This window comes from Populus trichocarpa, chromosome 3, assembly GCF_000002775.5.
Source record: "Populus trichocarpa isolate Nisqually-1 chromosome 3, P.trichocarpa_v4.1, whole genome shotgun sequence".
Lineage (NCBI taxonomy): Eukaryota > Viridiplantae > Streptophyta > Magnoliopsida > Malpighiales > Salicaceae > Populus > Populus trichocarpa.
The window spans coordinates 17,181,619-17,204,549 of NC_037287.2; the positions used below are offsets into that span (position 1 = coordinate 17,181,619).

The 22,931-nt window shown below is 33.4% G+C and overlaps 2 protein-coding genes and 1 long non-coding RNA gene across 3 annotated transcripts; 2 read left to right on the plus strand and 1 right to left on the minus strand.

The window, feature by feature from the left end:
* Positions 1-317: 317 nt before the first annotated feature.
* LOC7496528 (E3 ubiquitin-protein ligase ORTHRUS 2) lies at positions 318-4,962 on the plus strand. Its single transcript, XM_002303710.4, has 9 exons — positions 318-865; positions 1,658-2,190; positions 2,563-2,688; positions 3,125-3,224; positions 3,320-3,381; positions 3,461-3,563; positions 3,654-3,801; positions 3,950-4,164; positions 4,326-4,962. Exons 1-9 carry the CDS (start codon positions 425-427, stop codon positions 4,617-4,619), a joined length of 2,022 nt encoding a protein of 673 aa, XP_002303746.1. The 5' UTR covers positions 318-424; the 3' UTR covers positions 4,620-4,962.
* Positions 4,963-13,451: 8,489 nt separating this feature from the next.
* Positions 13,452-17,135, minus strand: LOC7481177 (ethylene-responsive transcription factor ERF113). Its single transcript, XM_024598403.2, has 2 exons — positions 16,696-17,135; positions 13,452-14,333 (listed from the first exon to the last, which is right to left on the minus strand). The coding sequence occupies exons 1-2, from the start codon at positions 16,835-16,837 to the stop codon at positions 13,771-13,773; spliced, it is 705 nt and encodes a 234-aa protein (XP_024454171.1). The 5' UTR covers positions 16,838-17,135; the 3' UTR covers positions 13,452-13,770.
* LOC112327039 (uncharacterized) lies at positions 17,009-19,330 on the plus strand. The gene is made up of 2 exons (XR_002981114.2): positions 17,009-17,157; positions 17,904-19,330. It is a non-coding gene; the product is annotated as an uncharacterized LOC112327039 (long non-coding RNA).
* Positions 19,331-22,931: the final 3,601 nt, after the last annotated feature.

Below are 22,931 nucleotides of genomic sequence, written 5' to 3' on the forward strand. Positions count from 1 at the left end.
TTAAGTTGAATTTTAGACAAAAATAAAAAAAATCCAAGAAAGGCAAGAAAATCTAAGATGTTTTAGAAATGGTGGTTGTAAATCTCGTTAAATTTGCTCCATCATAACTTCCATACATAGGTACATATACATGCATCAGCTACAGAAGAACATACATGGAATATGTAGCGAGGAGCGGGAAAAAAAAAAGCAAAGAGGGAAGGTACAAAATTCAAAACAAAATCCCAAAATTTGCAAATCCAAAATCCAAAACCGAGAGCTCCGTCCCTCTCCCCTGGACCCCACCTTTTGACCTTTTTATAAACACCCACCACCCACTCTCCTCCCTTCCTCTCAAACACCAACTCCCTATTAAAATCCAGGTCAAAAAAGAAACCGAAAACAAAAAAAATCATTCAGGTACGCCGCCGTCGCTTTTAACAAAATGGAACTCCCGTGCGACGGAGCCGGCATTTGCATGGTCTGCAAAAACAAGCCACCAAGTGAAGAGACCCTCGCGTGCAAAACATGTGTCACCCCCTGGCACGCCACGTGTCTCGTCTCCCCCCCTCAGGCGCTATCTGATACGCTGCAATGGGAGTGCCCTGACTGCTCCATGATTCATCCGCCGTCCACCTCCGCCTTCGCCTCCGGAAGATCGGAGGATTCCGGTGATCTCATCGCGTCGATTCGGAAGATCGAGGATGACAAATCGTTGACTGAACAGGAGAAGGCAAAGAAACGTCAGGAGCTGTTGAGTGGCGCCGCCGCTGGTCCGTCCTCATTGGACGGCGAGGAAAAGAAAGAGAAGAATGACGTCCTTGATATACTCGATAAGGAGTTGACTTGCTCTTTCTGCATGCAAATGCTTGATAGACCGGTTACAGTATGTGAAATCTGTTCACAAATTTAAAATCTTATAATTGCTCGCTTGATTTTTATTTTTATAGACATGTTTTTGTTTTTTTTTTGTTTTGGTATACCGGTTACTGTATGTGAAATCTGTTCACAAATTAAAAATCTTATAACTGCTCATTTGATTTTTATTTTCAGACATGTTCTTGATTTTACTTTCTTTTAAAAAATTTCCATCTGTATGTTTGTTTGCTTGTCTTAGCAAAGGTTTTGAGGGATTTTTGAAAAGAAGATGATGGTGGTGTCCTTGGATGTTGCTGGTTGTGTTATTGAAATAAAGTTTTTACCTCTTTTGGATGTTAAAAAGGTGAAAACAGAGTCGTTTTCAACGGTGATCAAATAAAGAAAAAAGATTGCTATGAATATCTATAAAGTATCTGTCTCTAGCTTTAACTTTTTTTTGGCCTTTTGGATTAAGTTCAATTGCTGTGAATAGTCTCTAGATATTAACTAAGGAGTCTTATTTTTTTTGGATTTGAAGTGGCAGGCGACTAACTATGGAGCCTTAGTTGTTTTCATGGGAAAAAAAACTTGGATTTTAAATATTGTTAGTATTAATTATCCAGGAGAAGCTGAAGATTCAATTTAGATTGTTAGAAACCAGTAAGAAAAACCCAAAATGGGGAAATTTTTTCTTGTGGGTTTTCAATACCATTTTCTTGAAGGCTGGTGCTTGGTATATTTTTGGTTTAGTTGCTCTAGTCATTGCGCTTGGATTGGAAAATGTTCATGATTTCTTATATTTTTTTTTCTCTTGTTTCAGACTCCATGCGGTCATAACTTTTGCTTGAAGTGCTTCCAGAGATGGATTGGACAAGGGAAACGTACATGTGCATATTGCCGTGTACAAATCCCACCCAAGATAGCAAGCCAGCCTCGTATCAATTCTACACTTGTTATTGCCATACGTATGGCAAGGATGTCAAGATCCAGCAATGCTGGGGGTGCTGCGAAGGTATATCATTTTGTCCACAACCAAAACAGGCCAGACAAAGCATACACAACAGAGCGGGCAAAGAAAGCTGGCAAGGCTAATGCTTGTAGTGGGAAGATCTTTGTCACAGTTGCTCCTGATCACTTTGGGCCAATCCCTGCAGAGAACGACCCAGAAAGAAATATGGGTGTTTTGGTGGGAGAGATATGGGAGGATAGGCTGGCATGCAGGCAATGGGGTGCCCATCTCCCCCATGTTGCAGGAATTGCTGGTCAGTCTACTTATGGCGCGCAATCGGTGGCTCTTTCTGGAGGTTATATTGATGACGAGGACCATGGTGAATGGTTTCTTTACACTGGGAGGTATGCTGTCTGCGTCTCTGCATTAGTTCTCATGTCCTTTTTTTTACTGCATTATTGGTTTGCTTTTCACTAGTCATGAGTTGTGGTTCATTCATTGTTAAAGTTGAATGGACTTGTTTTTGCTTAAAAAAATGCCAGACTGAATAAGTTTTTTAATTTGGATTGATCTAACCTTAAATACTCAATGAATGTACTTCAAGTATGGCATGAAGGAATGGACTGTGGTGCTCTGTTATATTTGGCATGCTAAAGCACTGATATGGTTTGAAATTTATGAGCAATGTCAAATGTAGTTGTTGCTTGAATTTTAGATATTGCATTTGTTTTTTTCTTTTCCAAATTTGATGTTTAATTTTAATTTGTGGTTGACAGTGGAGGAAGGGACCTGAGCGGCAATAAACGCACAAACAAGGACCAGTCCTTTGACCAAAAGTTTGACAAGATGAACGAGGCACTACGATTAAGCTGCCTAAAGGGCTATCCTGTAAGAGTGGTTAGGTGAGTTGTGCTAAGAAATGATCTGATGACCCATTAGTGTGCATTGCATCTTGTTACCTTTCATGGGGCCTTATATTTTCTGTCACATTAATTGCTGAACTGATTAGTGACAGTGATGTGGAGTTGCAGATTTTGTAATTGGGAATGAAACATCCTACCACATGACATGAGAAACTCTTGTTCTGTTAAAATTTGTCATTGATAGTTCTGTCTAATGCTTAGAGATCTGTTAGCATTGTTTGCTTGGTTTCCATATGTAGCCCTCCCATCCCTTCTGGGACATTTTTTATTAATTGGTCTTTGCTATTTGTGATGTCTTGCTGGATGCTTTGATAAATCTTCTTTTTTCTGTCATGAATTGTGTAGGTTATCTGAGGATGTTTTCTTTTCTTTTCCTATTTGAATGTCAATGTGAACCTTCTCTGTTTGCTAGCAGGTCTCACAAAGAGAAGCGATCATCATATGCTCCAGAAACAGGTGTGCGTTATGATGGGGTTTATAGAATTGAGAAGTGTTGGCGTAAGAATGGAATACAGGTAAATTTCCAGAGACAATCTTGCAATGCATCAAAGGGAAATCATGGACTGTATACTTGTTAAATGTGTTTGCTAACTACCACCCTTCATTGTAGGGCTTTAAAGTTTGCAGGTATCTCTTTGTCAGATGCGACAACGAGCCTGCTCCATGGACGAGGTATGTTCTGCTTCCTTCCCTCCTTCCTGTCTCCCTCCCTCCCTTTCTATGACTTGACTTGATGGAAATCAAATTGCAGTGATGTTCAAGGGGACCGTCCGAGGCCTCTGCCTGTCATCAAGGAATTAAAGAATGCAATTGATATAACTGAAAGGAAGGGGTCCCCTTCCTGGGACTATGAGGTGAGTTCAAACTCTTTCACTTCAATGGTTCATTGTGGCAATGAGTCATTCATTTTAAAGTGTCCTAAGATGTTAACATTTGCTTCTCAGGATGAAAAAAGTTGCTGGATGTGGAAAAAGCCACCTCCAGCCAGTAAAAAAAGAGTTGCTGATAGTGTAGGTCCAGAAGATGGCAAAGTGATTAGGATAATCAAGCGACAAAAAGCAAATATATCTGTTAGAGAAAAACTTCTGAAAGGTATGGTATTTAATCAATTTCAACTTGAAGCCTTCGATGTCCACTCTTCTAAATATGCAGTTTCTATGGAATGCATTTTGACCATGGTCATGACTAATATCAATGGATTCATGGAAGTTTCTTTTGCTTCTGGTTGTTCATCAAGCAGAGTTTAGTTGTCAAATTTGCCGGAAGGTGATGGCCAATCCAATCACTACCCCATGTGCCCATAATTTCTGCAAAGCATGTCTTGAGGGTGCCTTTGCTGGCCAAAGTCTCACTAGACAAAGAGGTCAAGGAAGACGGACATTAAGAGCGCAAAAGAATGTTATGAAATGTCCATCATGTACTATTGACATAGCTGACTTTCTTCAGAACCCACAGGTACCACGTGCGTCAATTACATGCATTTTGACATGAAACAGCATTCTTGTGGCAAAACTGCAGGGATTCTTTGTTTTGTTTCATTTTTCAATTTTGTTTTCTAAAAGATTTAGTGGGAGTCATGAAATCTCCTTTGAGAACATTGGAAGTTTTCTTGACAGGTGAATCGGGAGTTGATGGGTGTCATAGAATCACTACAACAACAAGCTGAGCAGGAAAAACTGGACAACAATTCAGAAGAGTGTAGTGAAGAGAGTGATGCCACTGAGCAACAACGAGATTTGGTTGCTGATGACCAAATTGCCGAAGAGCCAAAGGATGAATCCCAAAATGCACAGAAGCAGAAAAAAGAAACTGATGATGATGACATTATGGATCCATCATCAAATGTGCAGACAATGAGTCCAGGGAAGGAGCAAGAAGCCCCAACCACTACTGATAGAGCCAGTCAATAACGTATGCTGGAGCCTGGAACGCAGACCAGGAGCAAGGGAGCTGGGATGAAAGCTGGTTTCTTTTTTTGGTTACAAAGCTTTTGGTTGCACGGTGGTTAATGACAATGACCCTGAATTTGTATTATTTTGTGAATTTCATCCTTATGTATGAGCGGAGTTATCCTTGTTAATTTATCCTTTAACTTATCCAAATTAATGGCATTTTTTAAGCCATTAGTTATTTTTTGGCAAAGGCGTTGCATATGCCTTTCATGCGTATGGAAACCAATGTCTTTCAAATGCAAAGCCAATGTAAAATGTTAATTTAAAACGTTATATTTTTAATATATTTATGTTATAAAAAGGAACGCTTCTTAGCTGTAATTTTCAATATTTTTTTCTTCCAGTAATTGTTTCTTAAAGAAGAATTTTTTTAATGACACCGTGTTGCATAATGAAGAAAAAACATTAGATTACTTAACATTCTCATGACTACCATTTAGATGCTTGTGTTGCAGATATGATCCATGATGGTAAATGGGGTTGGCCTGCTGGTAGAACCGATGACAAACACCGTGAATGTGCAAGGTATTGTTTATGGTGTCATTTATCGATACTGACGGTCTTTTTGTTTTTTTAATTTAAAAATATTTTTGAAAAAAATTAAATTTATTTTATTTTTTTATTAATTTCAAATTAATATGTTTTTAAATCATTTTAATATGCTGATGTTAAAAATAATTTTTAAAAAATAAAAAAATATCATTAATATGCATTTTAGCATGAAAAGTTATTTGAAAAGCAACCGCAACCACACTGCCAAACAAAAAAGATCTATAGATGACATTTTCTTTCAAAAACAGAGAAACAGTATTATCAGAATATTTGAGAGTGTGATAGTGGTTTTTAAAGTGTTTTTTATTTAGAAATACATTAAAATAATTTTTTTTTATTTTTTTTATTTTTTTTATATTAACATATCAAACCAATCTAAAAACATTAAAAAAATATTAAATTTAAGCAAAAATCTTTTCCAAAATGTCATGTGCATCCCAAGTAGGACCTTAATTTGATGAATTCACTTCAAAAACACAATAAAGCCATCTTGTGACTTTTTATAGCGATCTCAGGATTTCTCTTCAAACACCGGCTGTTCTTGGAGAGAGATGAAAGAAGAAAAGACGATGAATTTATGATGGTTTTGATCATGCAATTTTTGGACTTGTTCGAATGGACTAAAGTGTAAACACTTTAGTCTTAACGATTGGTGTATTTGCCCATGCATTAAGAAGATTGCTTGCAAACTGTCAAGAGCTGGTATTGGGCCAGCTCTTCGTTGTACAATACCAGTTGACCGGCCTTGCTATTGGGCCCGTATCGACCCTCTTGAACCATTTTTTTTGCCCTTATGTTATTCTTCTTTTCTTTCACACCAACAAATATATTTTGAACTGAAAAAACCTTAGATGTGCTGGTCTTTAGCTGATTTCAGATCAAATTTTAATAGATCTTAGAACATCATATCCATTATTCCATTATTTGTAAGACCCAACACGGGTCAACTCAAGAAGAGACTTGGGTCACGGGTCGGGAGGTAAGTTGATGAATATTTTTTTAAAAAGAATGAAAACGAAATCACTTTGACTAGAGAATTTTTTTTTAAAAAAAATTATCAAAGTTTTTGACTGGATTTTTCACAAAACAATCGGGATTTATACCCTGAGACTGAGTCATCCGGGTCCTTGATCCACCTGTTGTGCTTGTATAGGTTTTATAACAATGCTTTCACCTTTCGTTTGAACTTTTAAGTTGGATCCCTGCTTAAGTTTGAAAAGCCGCAGAAGTTTCTAGGCCCATAAAGGTAGTAGCAAAATAGGCTTCAACGGAATAACTCCAGGCCTTCATTTCCTGATTCAAACGCATAACGTCGCACGAAAAGCCCAGGTCAGACATGCACCGCCCTATTAAGTTAAAATCTCTTCTTCCAAATCGTAATAAATAGATAGATTAACCCAATAATAATAATAAAAATAGTTGTCTATATTCTCTAATCAAGTGTTTTTATTTTTTCTATTTTAATTTTGTAACTCTACTCTTTTTTCAGTTAAGTGTCTCTATTAAAATATTTTTATCAGTGATGATGTGTTTGTTAATTAAATACTTGAAATTCTTAGTCAAAATTTGAAAATAAAACAAAGAAAATAATGAAAATGTAAACTGTGTTTCAGAAGGGATTTTTTTTTGGATTGTTTGAAATCCCAAAACATGGGGATAAAAAATAATAATAAAAAGGAGAATTCCCTCCCCCTAAAATATTATAGTTACCCCCTTTCTCTTTTTTATTGTTATTATTGGATTAAGGATTTTAGGTTTTCTTTAAGAAAAAAACACACCTTTAACATAAAAAAATAATCTTTTCTATTTTTTCAATTATTTTCAAATTTTATATTCATGTTTTTTTCACTTTTCTTTTCATTTTTTTTTCAATTTCCTAAACAATGATCCCAAAACAAGATAACTTGTATACTTGATGGATCAATATATTTTATAAATATTATTATTTTGCTTAAGCTCATATGTAAAAGGATCAAAGACAAGGTAATAACTTATCATACCTAACCTTGACACAATATCAAGTCCAGATGACACGAGTTTAACTTACTTTCAAGCCAAATATTTTTAGGGTTTATTTACGCGTTGAGTCCAAGTACATGTAGGTCTGATTTGCTTCAAGACCCAATATTATTAGGTTCAGCTATACTCAACATCTTTAGGTTTAACTACGCACTGAACCTAAGTACATGTAGGTTTGATAAACTGTCTGACTCAACATCCTTGGACTTGCGATCATTCCAAGTCCAAATGCATGTGGAACTGACAATCATTATAGGCCCCATGTCGGGTCACGATGCTTTATTTATTTATTCTTATGACTTTTAACATAAAATATTAAAAGTCAAGAATAATCATCTCCTTACATCCTTATGTGTATAAAGAATTTTTAAGGGTTTATCATATTTTCATCAATATTAATATTGTGTAGGAGTGTTCAAAAAAACAAGTCATATGTAATATTTGCATTATTTAATTTAACCCAACCCATCAAAGTTGGTTAATATGGATAGTATAAATAATACTAGGTCAAAAAACTAAATAAATAGATATTACGGGTCAGATGTGAGTTGAGATTTTTAAAAACTGCCTAACCCGACCCGACCTCATATAACCCATTTAGTTAATGAGTAACCTTAACACTCAATATGAATATTTTTTTTGTCCTTCTCTCTCTTCATTTTTTTTTAATATGTATCAATTTTTTTTTATCTTTTCAATATCTTTTTTATGTTTAGTGCTAACTATATGTTTGAGATACTATAATACATATTGCAATATCAGACAAATAATTATATGCTTTTAAAAGTGTATTTTTTTAGAATCATCGATGAATAAGGGGATTTATATGCAAAACCCAATAATGTATGTAATATCCACACAAAATTTAGTTCAACCCAATATATCCAAACTGTTTGGGTTCAATTTTTTTTTTGAATGGGTCGGGTCTATAATTTGTAAAATATCAGAAGTTGGGTTAGATACAATTATGGATACCAACCCGATCCATGAACATCTTTAATATGTGTAAGAATATCTATCATTTATTAATATTGTGTAAGAGATAATTATACTTCATTAATGTTATTAGGAAGAAATGACACCCTAACCCCTTTATTTAAGCAAATATGACAAGGTTTAGAGGCTACATATACCCCACTAAACTATCCAAGTAAATGGTATATATTTTTCTATTATCTAAGTATTCATGCTCTTATTCTCATAACATTTATAATATACAAACAAGAACAAACACTCTTGTTCTTAAAATTTAGAGCTCATTCTCCTATCTATTTCAATATCTTATTAAAAGTCACTGATCTTATCATTAGATGGTCTTTAAATCTCATAAAAAAATTATTTTACATGTGTTAGGTCTTCTATCACTAACCATCAACTTCATGAACTCCTTAGAAGAGAATATTAACGTAAACGTGTGATTATCCACTGTTAAAAAACTAAAAAAATTTCATTCCTAAACATGTTAAATTTAAGTACATCATCAATACTTTATCAACAATTTAAAATATTTTAAGGCATAAAATTAATGAAAAAAAGGTACATTCATTGAAATTAAAAAATAAAGACAGATACATATGGTTCTGTTTGTTTTTGCATTTCAAAAGCGATTTTTAAAAAAATTAAAATTTTATTTTATTTTTTTTGTTTAAAATTAATATTTTTTTGGTGTTTTTAGATCATTTTGATGCGTTGATGTCAAAAATAATTTTTAAAAAATAAAAATAAAATTATTTTGATATATTTTAGAATAAAAAGTAATTTAAAAAACAACCGTAACTACATTCCCAACAACAAATGAAATAAAAAATAAAGATACATACTCAAGTAAAAATATAAAAATAGAAACATCAAATTAGAAAATATGTATAAGGTCAGATACATTGACAATGACTAGCAGGACAAAAAGGAGTGGCGGGGATCCTTTTCTTTTTCCTTTCTTTACTAAAAGAAGTTGCAAGATCACCGAACTCATCATCAAAGAATTAGCAAGCACTAGCTAGAAACTGATTCCAAGCATTATTAAAGCATCTTCATTCAGGAGCAAGAACAAGATTCGCCAGTACAGATGATGGGAACTTGACTTCTGTCCTTGTCGATCATAAATTCTACATACCAGTACTCGACCGATCGAGCACTCCGTGACCGGCCAGCCTCCAGAAATCTATATATCTCATTGACCAAAACTTCAAAAGATTCTCGTATACATGCTTTGATGAGGCAAAGTACGTAGCCAAAACAATTAGAACATACATCTGATCACTCATGCTGTTTGACACAGGAAAATCTCTTACTCGATCACGTATTATTCAAGCCTTAAAACCATGCAATAAGATATGATCATCGCTTCAGGGTATTGCTCGCTATCTATCCCATTATTCATTCCAATATCTAGCCCGACTAAGTTCTTTTCTCGATGGATAAGCTCGGAGCTTTTATGCCATTCATAATTTCTCGAGACCAGGATAAAGTAACTTCATATCATGGTGGTGGTCGAGTATATTTTCCAAAACTCAAATTAAAAATACATGCTGTACGTGTGTGTGTATACACCAAGAGTATTTGGAACAAACTAAATTAAAAATCACACCACTAATTAGATGGTCCCATCAGCTAGCTATGTAGGTATTATAGTCATAGCTAGTAAGAGCCCAATCAGGCTATCTCCTTAAATCATGTACGAACAAGGGTTAGAAAACGACTGAAAGAATCAAAAGAGATCACCTTGGCCAAACCTCCATGTGCAGATAAATTACATTTCAGAGATGTTTGACAACGAACCACATATTTTTTTCAAGATGGACCATGATTGTACTTGAAGAGCCGCAGGAGTGGTCTAATGAGGCATGAAGCAGAGCCGCAAGATTTGACACGGAGAAACCGAAAGCATACACAAAACCTTGTCACCATCTAAGACCTGGTCCCCTACCATGCAATCCCAGAGCCCATATGTCATTGTCATTATGAACCCTAATTCATGCTTATACTTTGGGATTTGGGACCTTGCCCACGTCAGATCTCACGCGGCTTACGTGGGTGATTACACTAATAAATTAAAAAGAAAGAAAAAAAAAAGGGGAGGGAAAAGAAGTTTCCTCACCTTTTGTCGTTTCCGTTAACCACTGTCGTTTTGTGGCCATCTTTGTGATTGGAAATAGAAAAAGTAAAAAAATGACGCAACCATTTCTGGGCTTTGGATGATCTGAATCTGGCCCGCCGCTTTGTTTGGCAAGTGGGCACGGCCCGTGCATGCGTAACAGTTAAAGATCTTCTTTTTAATAAAGTAGCCGCTTCTAATCAGCATGCTATCTCAGGCTTTGCAAGCCAACATTTTGTAGCCGTTCAAGTTCTATCATTGGACGTGGAAAATAAAAAAACAAAGCCTCTATATTAAAGAAAGAAAGGGGCAATGGAGATTGTTTGCTCACGGAGACAAAGGATAAAGCTAATGAAAGTTCATGCATATAAGAAAGCAAGAGCTTAAGGTTACGTCAGTACTGGTCGGTGGAGCCATGCTTAATTATAAGCACGTTTCAGTCTGATAATTCTCTTGTACATCATTAAATATTTTACTAAAACATTAGGTTTTGTCGCTTAATTGGTTCACTTTAACGTTTTGCGCTTCTAACGTGTCTAAAGTAGTTGTCTTGATAGATGACAAATGATGAGAAGCCATGATTTCCCTGCTAAAAAGTTAAGTGACCCTGTTCTTCATTAGCCCTTCACATAGTTTAGATGCTTGCCGATTGGAGGAAGTATATAATATTGTTAATTTAACTTAGCATCTCGATAAGCTCAATTAATTCGTGTTACTGATCTCTTCAAAGTGGTTCCGATGTGCTTACATGCAATGTTGTTTTGTCTTTTCCTTTCATTATTGTGAGCGATCGATCGAAGTGTGTCACATTTTGAGATGTCGTTATCCTTTCAGCCAAGATTCTTGAGCTTAATTTAATTGCCTAAAGCAGTCCTAATTCAAACTAATTGTAAATATCTTAATTAGAATTTTTTTTTTGGATTCGAGAAAACTCCACCCTCCGGAAAACGTATTTTATGGGCTCAGATGAGCTAGTAAAACCCCGGCTGTCCCAGACTCTTACAAGAGGTGCACGCCCTGACTCAAACTCGAGACCTGCTGTGCAGATCTCAAGGTTTTTGTCATCACGCTACGCTCCTCGGGGACATCTTAATTAGAAATTGTGTGTGATTATAACAAGTAACTTGATTTTAGAATGTGGGATACCAACTGTGTAGTCACTAGCTAACACTTAAAATAATTAAGAGAGATTATGATTATTTATTCTTTTTAGACACCATGAAAGTATAAAGCCAGCCAAGAGTACGAAGAGATTATATATATAAGGTAAAGTTATAAAAATAGTCATAAGATAGTTCTATTCTTTTTAAATACTAAGGAGGTTTCTATCAAATTTTCAAAATATTTTGGATTGTTAATCCATGTATTTCAAAAGAATATGTAAAAAATCTTACTGTGTTCAAGTTATAATTATACTTCAAAGAAAAAGACAGACATAAAATGTAGAAAAAAAATTAAATTCATGGCTCATTAGAGGTAATAAGAATATTTTTATTTAAATTTTTTTTTATTTATATATTATTTTTGAAGTGAATAACTAATAAAATATTATTAGTTACAACTTGAACACCATAAATTTTTTTAATTTTTATAAATGAATATATAGTCGTGACTAACCCTACACGCAAAACATCTAGCAAGTAAATTACAAACAATTCAAAACTTCGTTGGGAAGATTATCCAAAGATTGTCCAGCGCCACCCTAACTTTAAATGGCATCTCTTTTGGTTTGAGTACAATTTACGAAAAATCCCTATATTATCAATAGAAAAATCATTTCGAGCTTTACAGCATGATAAAGGTGGGAGAAGCCATCTTCAAGCTTAAATTTCACACCTTAATTTTATACCATTGATTTTATATATATATATAGATTCCGCGAGACTTTATTAATTTTGATAACTTGCTCTCAAATTATATTAGATTTTTTTTAATGTTATGTATTGACTATAGATCATAGGTAATTAATAGAGCACTTTATGTAATTAATAAAAACAAGATTTAGTCTCTTTAATTTCCCCTATATTTATAAACCTCATTATCCTTTTTTTTTTTCCTGCTTCACAACCCACAGGTTTAAAACATAAAAATGATCTATTTTATTGTATCTTGTTAATATACATAAAAAATATATATGTATGTGTGTGAATAATGATCATTTTAACTTGTATATCTCAAACTTGTTTTTGGATACTTATCGAGAAAATATTAAAAAGGCTATAAAACTAATTAATAGTCGAAATGAAATATAAGGATATGATAAAAAAAAAAAAACTTAGAAAAAAAAACACTAATCTAATACAATAAAAAAATAAAAAAATTTAAATTTTTTTATTGGGCCATAATTTGATGTAAAATAAAAACCAAGATTGTATATCTCAAACTTTGTTTTTATTTGACACCAAATGAAGACAATGTTAGTGATCAATCGATCAGAGCAAATGCCAAATTACTTGTCTGCGATTAGATATGTTGGCGAATCAAATAATATTCTATCCTTATCCTTAATCAATGAAGTGATGGTACTTTTGAAGTGTTTGATTCGAATATTAATCAAAGGGCAACTTGGTGCATCGATCAATATCAGCATTAACTATTGAAGAAATATATGAACCGACGTCTACTTTGGACTTTATTTATTAGTTCAATTATCCATACGATCAACCAAATTTGAAATATGGAATTCAACGAGATCATAACTCAACAGAAAACGATTATTATATTTTCAAGGTCTGGATGAGCACTATAGGTCTTCGGGAAGATCTCCACCATCTTTAGCTCAGAAGTTTGTCGAGCAATGAGTGGCTTGTGACAAATTTTTAAAGTTTTCCACAAAGTTAGCTTCGTAGGCTTGAAAATGAAGGCATAAAAAATGCCCTCACATTGAATAAATGGCAAGATATATATGGGATGAACAAGTTTTGAACGATGGGATGTAGATGAATAGATAGGTACTGTGCATGCGTGCGTTCAAGTCTTTCCAATAAATAACAAACCCCACATCGTTCAACTTTGCCAAGAGATGACCACATCCATCATCATTGTACAAGTACAAAATCAAAAGCGATTAAGACTTTGATAAAGACCTCATGCAAATACTTGAAAAAATTAAAGAAAATGATACATTACCCAAAATTTCTCATATATATATAGTTATCTCTCCAAAGATTACAGACCATGCATGCAAAATGCCAACTGATAGGTGATTCTTGGGGTGACTAATATATATTAGGGTGTCTACCCCATGCATTGAAACGAAAAAGGAATTGAAAGAGAAGAGCTTCCAAAACACAACAAAAATACTTGGAAGGTCTTGATCAATTATGAGCTTCTCGACATCTAATGGTATTACTGCTTCAAAGGAATGATGCTAATTAACCCATACTTTATATTCCCTTAACTAAGGATTCCAAGTTGCCCTCTTGGTGCGGAAAATCTAACATTTCACTCGCTAGGATTACTGGAGTCCTTCCCATGTTCCTGTTGATCAGAGCTAGAGGAGCTATCGAACCTTGACGAGAATCTCATTAGATCTTGTTGTTGTTGTTGTGATAAAAAGCTTGATGAATAATGGGGAGCAAAAGGTTGCTGATTAAAGAGGTTTGAAGTGTAGTACGGGAAATTGGCATCATTGCTAGAAAGGATTTGTGCATATTGAAGCAAGTCTGGGTAAGTATCTGGTGCAAATGATGAAGGGGGAGGGGGAGGGGGAGGAGGAGGAGGAGCAACTGGCCTAGGACTTTGTTCAGTCAAGACATTGGTTGAAGTCCCAGAACCCATGTAGTAGCCGAACTCGGTTCTTCCTTGAACTCTTTCGGGAAAATTAAGCTTAGCCTTGGTGCCTTTGAACTTAAGTGCTGCTTTGTCATATGCAACGGCTGCATCCTCAGCAGTGTCAAAGGTACCAAGCCAGACTCGGGCTGCCTTTTTAGGATCACGTATCTCGGCTGCCCATTTACCCCAAGGTCTTTGTCTCACCCCCCTATAATGCCTTCTCCTTGTATTTTCTGCACAAACAAATTAAATCGTCTGAGCGATTAATTACAAGGAACTGAATTTTAACAGCCACTCATTATGGATACAAATATGTCAAAAAAGTATAAAAAAGAATTCTCGAAATAGATGAATACTGTAACTCAGGTATATAGATTAGACTACAATTGGATAGTTTTAAGATTATGCATGAGATAGTGTTCCAAGTGATGTAAGGACGTGCGTTCAACCCCTCTCTTCTGTAATATGCTAATATTATCAGGTACATGGTTAGGTCATGTTCACTAATAATTCTCCACTTTTCAACAGGGAAAGTTATAGATAAACTTCTATATTTTTATTATGACAATATCATACAAAGATTTATTAAATTAATTTGAACAATCTCACTATTATATTTTATTGAGCTTAATTTGTAAATAAATGTAAATTATTAAGGTTTTAATTCACATTGACTATAAGCTAAGCTAAGACATCTTGTCATGGCAAAGAACCATTGAACTCAAATAATTGAAATACTAGGTGAAATTAAGTTTTATTAATTTTTCATATTGAAAAGAGAATGTATGCTTTAGTCATGTCAAAATAAAGTGGGGTTTTATTTTAGAGATTAATATCTAGTTTTCCCCCCCATAAGATGATGTCCTCAAATTAGTTTTAAACTCTAAGATTAGATTCATAATCCTATCCTATCAAAGATATAGACGGTCCACAATAAAGATTTTAATAAACATATCCATATGGAATTAATATAAGAACACAAATATATAAAATAAAAAATAAGTTGAAATCTTGGATTCTAAATCACTTGACAACACTAAAGAATGAGTTGAAAAAAGAAATACTGTTAGTTAATATATCCCACTTGAAATAAATATAATAATGTAAAGTAAGCACATAAAATTCTGAAAAATTTACACACATATTGTACACTAATATTGAGTAGATACAGCCTAATTCAAAACTTCTACCCGCCTAGCTAATCATTAATTGGATCAATGAAAGTAAGTCTCGAAGTAAATTAGTTATTATATGTTTTTATTTTTTGATGAAAAATATAGAGCCCCCCCCCCCCCCCCCCTCTTTCTGTGTATATATAAAAAAGAAGTGCAATTTTCAATAGAAGGTTTCTTGGACAGGTAAAGTAAAATGCAGACTACAAAGCCACGCAAACGGAACGTGGGTTGGATAAAAGGTCAGAGATTTATATATTTTTTAAGAGTTTCTTATGATTTCATCCGAATAATTATAATTTGATGCGAGAAAAGTCGTTAAAGGTATTTAAAACTGAAAAGCAAACAAACTCGGAATTCAATTCCTGTAAAAGAAACTTCAACACACAATTAATAGATTGTGTGGTTTTCATCAAAGACAAATACTTTGGTCTTACACGCCAACAAACGATGCTGTCCCTTTCAAGATTAGGCAAGGTGAAGCAACGAGAAGAACAATAAGAAATTATCAAAGGATAAGGCTCGAGAGGTCAATGTCCCAACAAAAAGGAATGCTAGTGATTCACGGAATTAAGTGACCATCTCCCTCTCTTTTCCCTTCTAATACGAGGAATGTCATGAATCGTGATAGGTTCGCACCAATGAAGCTAGCTTTAGCCAATGCTTATCTCTATAGGGAAAATTTGTCAGAATCAACTAGCTAGAGTACATGAAAAATGATAGGTCACCACCTTTGACATCACTAACATGTATTTTCTTGGTGAGATTTTGGTAAAGCAAGAAAGAGCGTCTTTGAGCAAGTAAGGTACACCTCATTTACTTTATGTGTGTCTGTGTGTGTAAGAGAGAAAGAGAGAGAGAGTTTCTTTACGGAAAGTAAGATACAATGAACTTGGCGAGAAACCCTAAAATCGCCATATTAATTTCACATGTGCATCTCCGCAGAATAAAACAAATTGAAGGGGTTAGGCAGGCCCTCTTTTTTTTTTCTTTTTTTTTTTCTTATGGACTTTTAATCAAGAAAAATAAAGAGAACGACATGGTTAGATAGGTAGATAGAGTGTGACAACTTTGACAAGATAATATCTATAGAAACAAAAATGTAAAGGCACCAGAATCACAAACTTTTTGACGATTTAAATACAAACAGACGATTAACCTTGCCCAGCTAACTTGCTACTCTAGATTGTTTTTCTTTTTGTTTTTTTCTTCATTTGCAACCCTCTTCAAATTTTTGGTGCCAATCATATTTCATCGATCTTTTGGATCATTTGGAATAATAATGCCAAAAAACTTTTTTAGTACTAGCTGGTTAAGGCATAAATAAAAGTTTTTGAAAAGAGATAGACTCAAATTAATGTAGGGAGGACATATAAAAGTGCAAAAATCACCAAGACACAGCACATATGTATGCATCCATTACCTTGATCTTGCACTGGTTGAGACTGGTCAGGTTCGTCTTTGACGACGGATTGATCCAGAGCATATGGGGTGGATTGCACCGAAGTTGGGTTATTGTCGGTAGTACCCATGACTTGAGTGAGAGCTGAAACCATAGCAGACATGTCTGTCTCTGACCAAGTAGAGGCATAAGAAGGGAAGTCATCATGTTCCTTTTCTTTCTCCTCTGATGCTTCCAGTGGAAGTGGCCTCTTTCCATGCCTTCGATCCACCTTTAAAAAATAGTTTATATACACTAAATTCTTCGGTTTTGGTATGATGATTCTAGGGCATGAAATGAATGTTGCTTCGCTAGATTTGTAGCTTCCGATCAAGACCTGAACATCAAGAATCAGATCGAAGGGCTGGTGCTGGGTTTTGTTGTACAAGGAGTGACAAGAGAGAGGGAAAGAGCTAGCCAGAGGAAGAAATAAGGGTTTGACAGGTAGTATTTATTGGTCAGTGTCTATCTTCTTGTATCTCTAGCACTGGCACAATATAAAAAAGTTTTTATTTTTTTTTAGTAACAATTAAACCGGTGGTATTTCCGTATTTCTCAAAGAAAAAAAAAAGTGACAGGTGGTATTTCGGCGGAAATTAATTAATATGGAAATTATTTTAACGCCCCCCTGAGTATCCTAAAATAGAGATATTGCTACTCTACTTTGAAAATTTGCGCAAATGCCCCAAAAACGAGTTTTGAAAGTAATATACACTATAAATTGGTCTATTTCTCGATTAACAGGAACTAAAAGAAGAGACGAATTCACTGTTTTCTTTTCTTATTTTTCAGATTATTTTTTATTTTTATTCTTATTTATTGGAGATGAATCTTTACATTATGTTTCATTTTATTTTCAAGTTATCTTGATTTTATGATCTAGAATGAGAGTTTGACATATTAATACGAGTTAACTTGAGTTTTTTTTTTTATTTTTTTTAATTGAATTATTTTTCAATTTTATCATTCAACATTGAATTGATTAAGAGTTAAACTTTATAATTTATTTCTGTTTATTTTCTATAAAATTATCTCAATCTCATAATTTAGATAACAAATTTAGTTAGTTAACCCATATCAACTTTGGTCATTTTTTGTGTTGTTTTTTATTGTTTTTTTTTTATATCATCCTTTAACATTTGATTGATGGAGAATTAAACTTGATTTTTGTTTCGATTTGTTTTTTACAGGGTTATCCTAGTCTCATCACATGAATTACGGGTTTGACAAATTGACTCGAGTAAATTTTATATCCTTTTTTAATTAAGTTTTTTTCAATTTCATTGATCAATATTGAGTTGATAAGAAATTGTGTTTTATAATTTATTTTAATTTTTTTTACATGAAGATATTATGGTCTCATGAACCTTATCATAGGTTTATCAGGTTGACTTGAGACAATCCAAAATGTTGTCTTACTATTTTAAAAAATAAGATATCATCTTGAATTGGTTTTAGTCAAATTATATTTTTACTAGTTATTTAGGTTATTTTGACATTTGTCAAGTCAACTAAATTGTATCAGATCATTCACTCATCATTTAAATTTTTTTTTAACTATAAAACTTGTTAATAATATCTGAATATATTTTTATATTAATTTTTTAATCCAGTCCACGACAAATCTTAAGCAAATCATGTAGTTCTTACTGTAACATGGGAATCACCTTGTTTGTTTAGTTAATAGAGCTATTTTACGTACGTGGTACTAATTAACCACTAAATAGTTTATGTCGTTTGTTTTTTTTTTTTAATCAAAACCTCCAGAATTATTGTTTACTTGTAATCCTTGAATTATAGATAATTTTTTAATTTAAGCCTTTTTTGTTACATTTTATCCATTTTATTTAGACGTTATGTATAAATACATATAGAACTATTGTTTTTTCTTAAGAATCAGAAAGAATGACTCAAAAATCATAAGAAATTAGGGGTTGATTTCTTGGTTATATTTTATGATACTGTAAATGATGTTTTTTATATTGAAATTACTGGGACGAGTTTTTAACGATCTAATGATTTTAATCTCATGTATTTTTTATATTTTATAATGCAATCTGCGCAACTGATGTGTTATTTAACAGGAAATTAGATAGATTGTTAAAGAAAGGATATATATTTTCAATTAAATTAGTTGTATTTTAATCAATTGGGCTGAAATGTACAGAAATTTAAATTATTCCTCATAACTTTTCACCTCAAACAAGTCCCTTTTGTTCGACACAAGAATTCCGAGAGGAGGAATCAGGAACGGATGGTAGCGGGTTGAAAGCATAATTTTAAAACCCGGATCGGCGGGCCGACTTGAGGCTGGAATTGGATCGGGTTGAAGAAAAACAGGAAAAGAAAAAATCTGGTGTGATCCAGCAAGACTCAATTAAAAACCCGGGGGCAACCCGGTGACTCGTTGAAAACCCGAAACCCAGATCTTGGACCAGACCGGATCTAAAATCTATGGTTAAAAGGCTATCCTCCTAAAAAGTGATGGGTTCTATCCCACTATCATTTTCCAAATATTTATCCCATCATTTTTTCCTAGTCAGATTTTTAATCTTCAACCCATTTATTTTTAAATTTGTGCTCTATTAACTTATATCATTGAGATTAATTTATATCCTTTCATTATACTCTATCAAGTGAAAATATCTTTTAATAGTTTTTTTTAATAAATTAATCAATCATGTTTTTAGATCATGTCTTATCATATTAAAAATTAAAAGCTATATCTCTTCATATTTTTATATTCTTTTATAACAATCATATTCGATCGGTATATCAAATTAGTATATCAAGAAGTAATGTAGTTCCTGTTACTTTTATAAATTTTAAATATTATAACGTTACACTTTCGATAATATTTATTGTTGTGATTTTTCATTGCATTTTAGTAGGGTGTTGCATCTTTTAGTCACATTTTTTTTAAAATTAACTTGTTTTTTTTATGAACCATATCAAATCAAACTAAAAATTATGATTTTTCAAACCAATCCAAACATTATGGCTACCATAAACACTATTTTTAATGTGTTATTTAAATAGAGAAAAATCGATAGTACTTACATAACATCTCATTTTACACACACACACACACACACCATGCCCGAATGCTCTAAATACTGGGGATATCCTTGCTGTTAAATGTGAAGTAAGTGTGGTCGAATGCAACCAAAATCTCGTTAGAGGATATGACTACGAGGTAGATCGATTGCCTACAACTTTGCATGGCAGCAGCACTTGTTTTGGACGATGCCAGAGTTGAAAAATACATTTTTGAACGTGTGCTGTTTCGAGGCTCCGGAATATATAGGATTTGGCGTCCAAATTAAGAGTTCAAAAATAATTGAAGCTGTTGCCTTTGCATAAATTAACATGAGTTATATGAGCTTATGTCCCCCTAGTTCGTATGAAATTGTTTTCTTGAAGTAACTGAATCAATGCATTTAAATGAATCTTACTGATAATTAAAGTAATACAGAGATCCATTTCTGCCACCACTATGTCAAATTAACGAGTCTAGACTTGATTTCACGTTTCAAAAATATTTTAAAAAAATTAATTTTTTTATTATTTTAAATTAGTTTTTTTTATATTTGTATATTATATTATTTTGATGTATTAATATAAAAAATAAAAAATATTTTTAAAAAAACACCTTATCACCATCCCAAAATTATATATACCTGATTGGATTTTAAGTCTTGCATCATTTTGTTTGCCATCCATTTACTCGAAGAACATTTATATACAATGGCAAGCAAGCCTGGGAACTTGAATTAGAAAATGCAAAGGATTTGGGTGAGGACTAACTGCATACGACGAGAGCCTGTAGCCTGTCAGAAAAGCTAACAAGTGAATAGAGTAATTATTTTACAAGCCCTCGTGGTGCCATTTCAGTGCCTAGCTACTCCCTAACTGTACCTACAATGTGAGGTTCTGCTTTCTTTACGTAGGACTTGTACAGCTAACAATTTTCTTTCCTGAATTAGTTTGGATGCTGAGATCAAGCTGCAAGGACAGAAACATGCAGGCACATTCATCTTAACAGAACACACAAGTAAAATTTCATCAAGATCCACCCTCCGAACTTTCCAGTCTCGAGATGCAGTTGATGACCTCTCAACTTTCATTCTGTGTGCCTGAGGTTTAAGAGTGATTTTTGATTAAGAATATCTTGAAATAATAGACAAATATTCAAAAATATTAATTTAATGTTTTTGTCAAATAAAAAACAATTTAGAAAACAGATCCAGCAACAAGAACAATCACTTCAGTTTTTATCAAAAGGGAAAATGGAAAGTCATCGACAGAATTTCTTGAGTATTTGCTGACACATATATATACTACTGGTCTCTCTCTGTTACGTGCATGTGCCATAGCTCAACACATGCGAGATATGTCAGATGTGCACTCCTGTGTTGTGTGTATATATATATATATATATGCAAAAATGGACTCATTATTTGTCTCAACTTTCATGTGATCTTGCGAGGGTGTTTCCTCTAAAGACAAAGGACTCATGTAAGCACATGCCTCCTTCGGTCTTTCACTGTGTGCTAAGGAATCAATAATATTTGACTCCTTCAATGCCATATATATATATATATATATATATATATATATATATATATTCACAAATCAAATAAAACCAATCATTCAATCGTTGGGATAACTAAAGAACACGTTGCTTTTGAATATTTCTAGTTCAAATCTATTATGGGCTTGCAGTTCAGTCCACTGATAAAATTAAGAGAGGTTTGACGTGTAAGCTTCAGCTAGATGGCATGGATCTTGTCCCATCAGGTCGGGAAAATCACACCACACTATCTTGATTTTTTGCATCAATCAGTTATAAATAATGGAATTCAATGCACTAATTAAGTAGAATTGTTTCGATTCGACAGACCAGTTCCGTGAGATTTTTTTCTTCTCGAGGAAATAAAAAAAAAAAGGTTTTGGACCCGAACTTTGTCTGGTTAGATTGGAAAATTGATATTCTTTGTGATGATGGTTTAAAACCCATTATGATCAGAAATAAATTTTGTTAATGTTTGGATGATTGTAATCATATTTTTACTTTAATATTCCATTCTCTAGAGCTAACGAGATTGATGATTTGTAGTTGAAGATCTAGCACTTACAAAACAATTTTTTTTTTATGGGATTTAAAAACATTTAAATTATAAAATTGGTAATTTTTAATAGGGATTGCAATAAATGAGATACTAAACTTTTAATTTAAAAAACATGGGTGTTTCTACTTATTTTGATATGATAAATACTCTAAGATTTAAATTTATTAATATGAGAATATAGATTGCAATAAATAACTCTCATCTTCCCTAAAAAAAATACTTCTTTCAACTACTCTGTAACCTTGGTTTTGATTTTCCAACCTTTCATTCAAGGATTCTTGCTGGTCCAAAACCAAAAACCTCTTACCGCCCCTAGAGACACAATGCCCAGAAACCCCTCAGTTTCATCTAACAATAGCCACCCGTTTTAGATCGAGTGGGGAATTTCAAGACTAAATATCAGATGCTAATGGCTGCAATTGTTCTTATGCAAGAGATATTCCCATGAAAGTTTGTTGAGGAGTACTAAGACATGCAAATTAAGTGTTTATTATCACTATAATCGCCAGGGCATCCTTCATTGAATATTGTCACTATCCTGACTTTTGGGATACTTATCACTTTGTCATAAGTAATTAAATAAATAAAAGCTTTTATGATAGAATGTTGGTTTTTTAACAGTGATTTTTAATTAAAAATATTTTAAAATATTTTTATTTTTAATATCACTATATTAATTAAACTTATAAATATATCTTTAAAAAATATCTAAAAAAAAATATTGGAATCCCGAAAACCTTTTTATTATTGTATGCATTGCACCGAGTATTGAGCGAGTTTAGAGACAAGATACATCTTCTTCGTGGCGAGGTTCGGTGGATTGACATGGACTGCTATTTGCATGTTTTCTTTTCGCAAAACACAAGAATGACTGAATGCTGGCTTTCTGTCATAATCTTGAAGAAGGACAATAATTTGCAAGCTGATTAAGATGACTTGGTACATTAATTTCCATTATTGGAGACATATTCTCACGATGACTTAAGAAAACTCCATTGCAGTGACTTTTGTTGCGGGAATTCCATGTGTCACCTCTAACTATGTCTGCATCGTGCAAGCCTCACTTGTTTTTTTTTTTTTTTTTAA

Excerpts from the sequence above, each read along its gene's own strand:
- LOC7496528 (XM_002303710.4), top strand. The coding sequence starts at position 425 with ATGGAACTCCCGTGCGACGGAGCCGGCATTTGCATGGTCTGCAAAAAC. Across the intron at positions 2,689-3,124 it reads TATCCTGTAAGAGTGGTTAG|GTCTCACAAAGAGAAGCGAT; the intron begins GTGAGTTGTGCT and ends GTTTGCTAGCAG. Across the intron at positions 4,165-4,325 it reads ACTTTCTTCAGAACCCACAG|GTGAATCGGGAGTTGATGGG; the intron begins GTACCACGTGCG and ends TTTTCTTGACAG.
- LOC7481177 (XM_024598403.2), bottom strand. The coding sequence starts at position 16,837 with ATGTCTGCTATGGTTTCAGCTCTCACTCAAGTCATGGGTACTACCGAC. Across the intron at positions 14,334-16,695 it reads TCAACCAGTGCAAGATCAAG|AAAATACAAGGAGAAGGCAT; the intron begins GTAATGGATGCA and ends TTGTTTGTGCAG.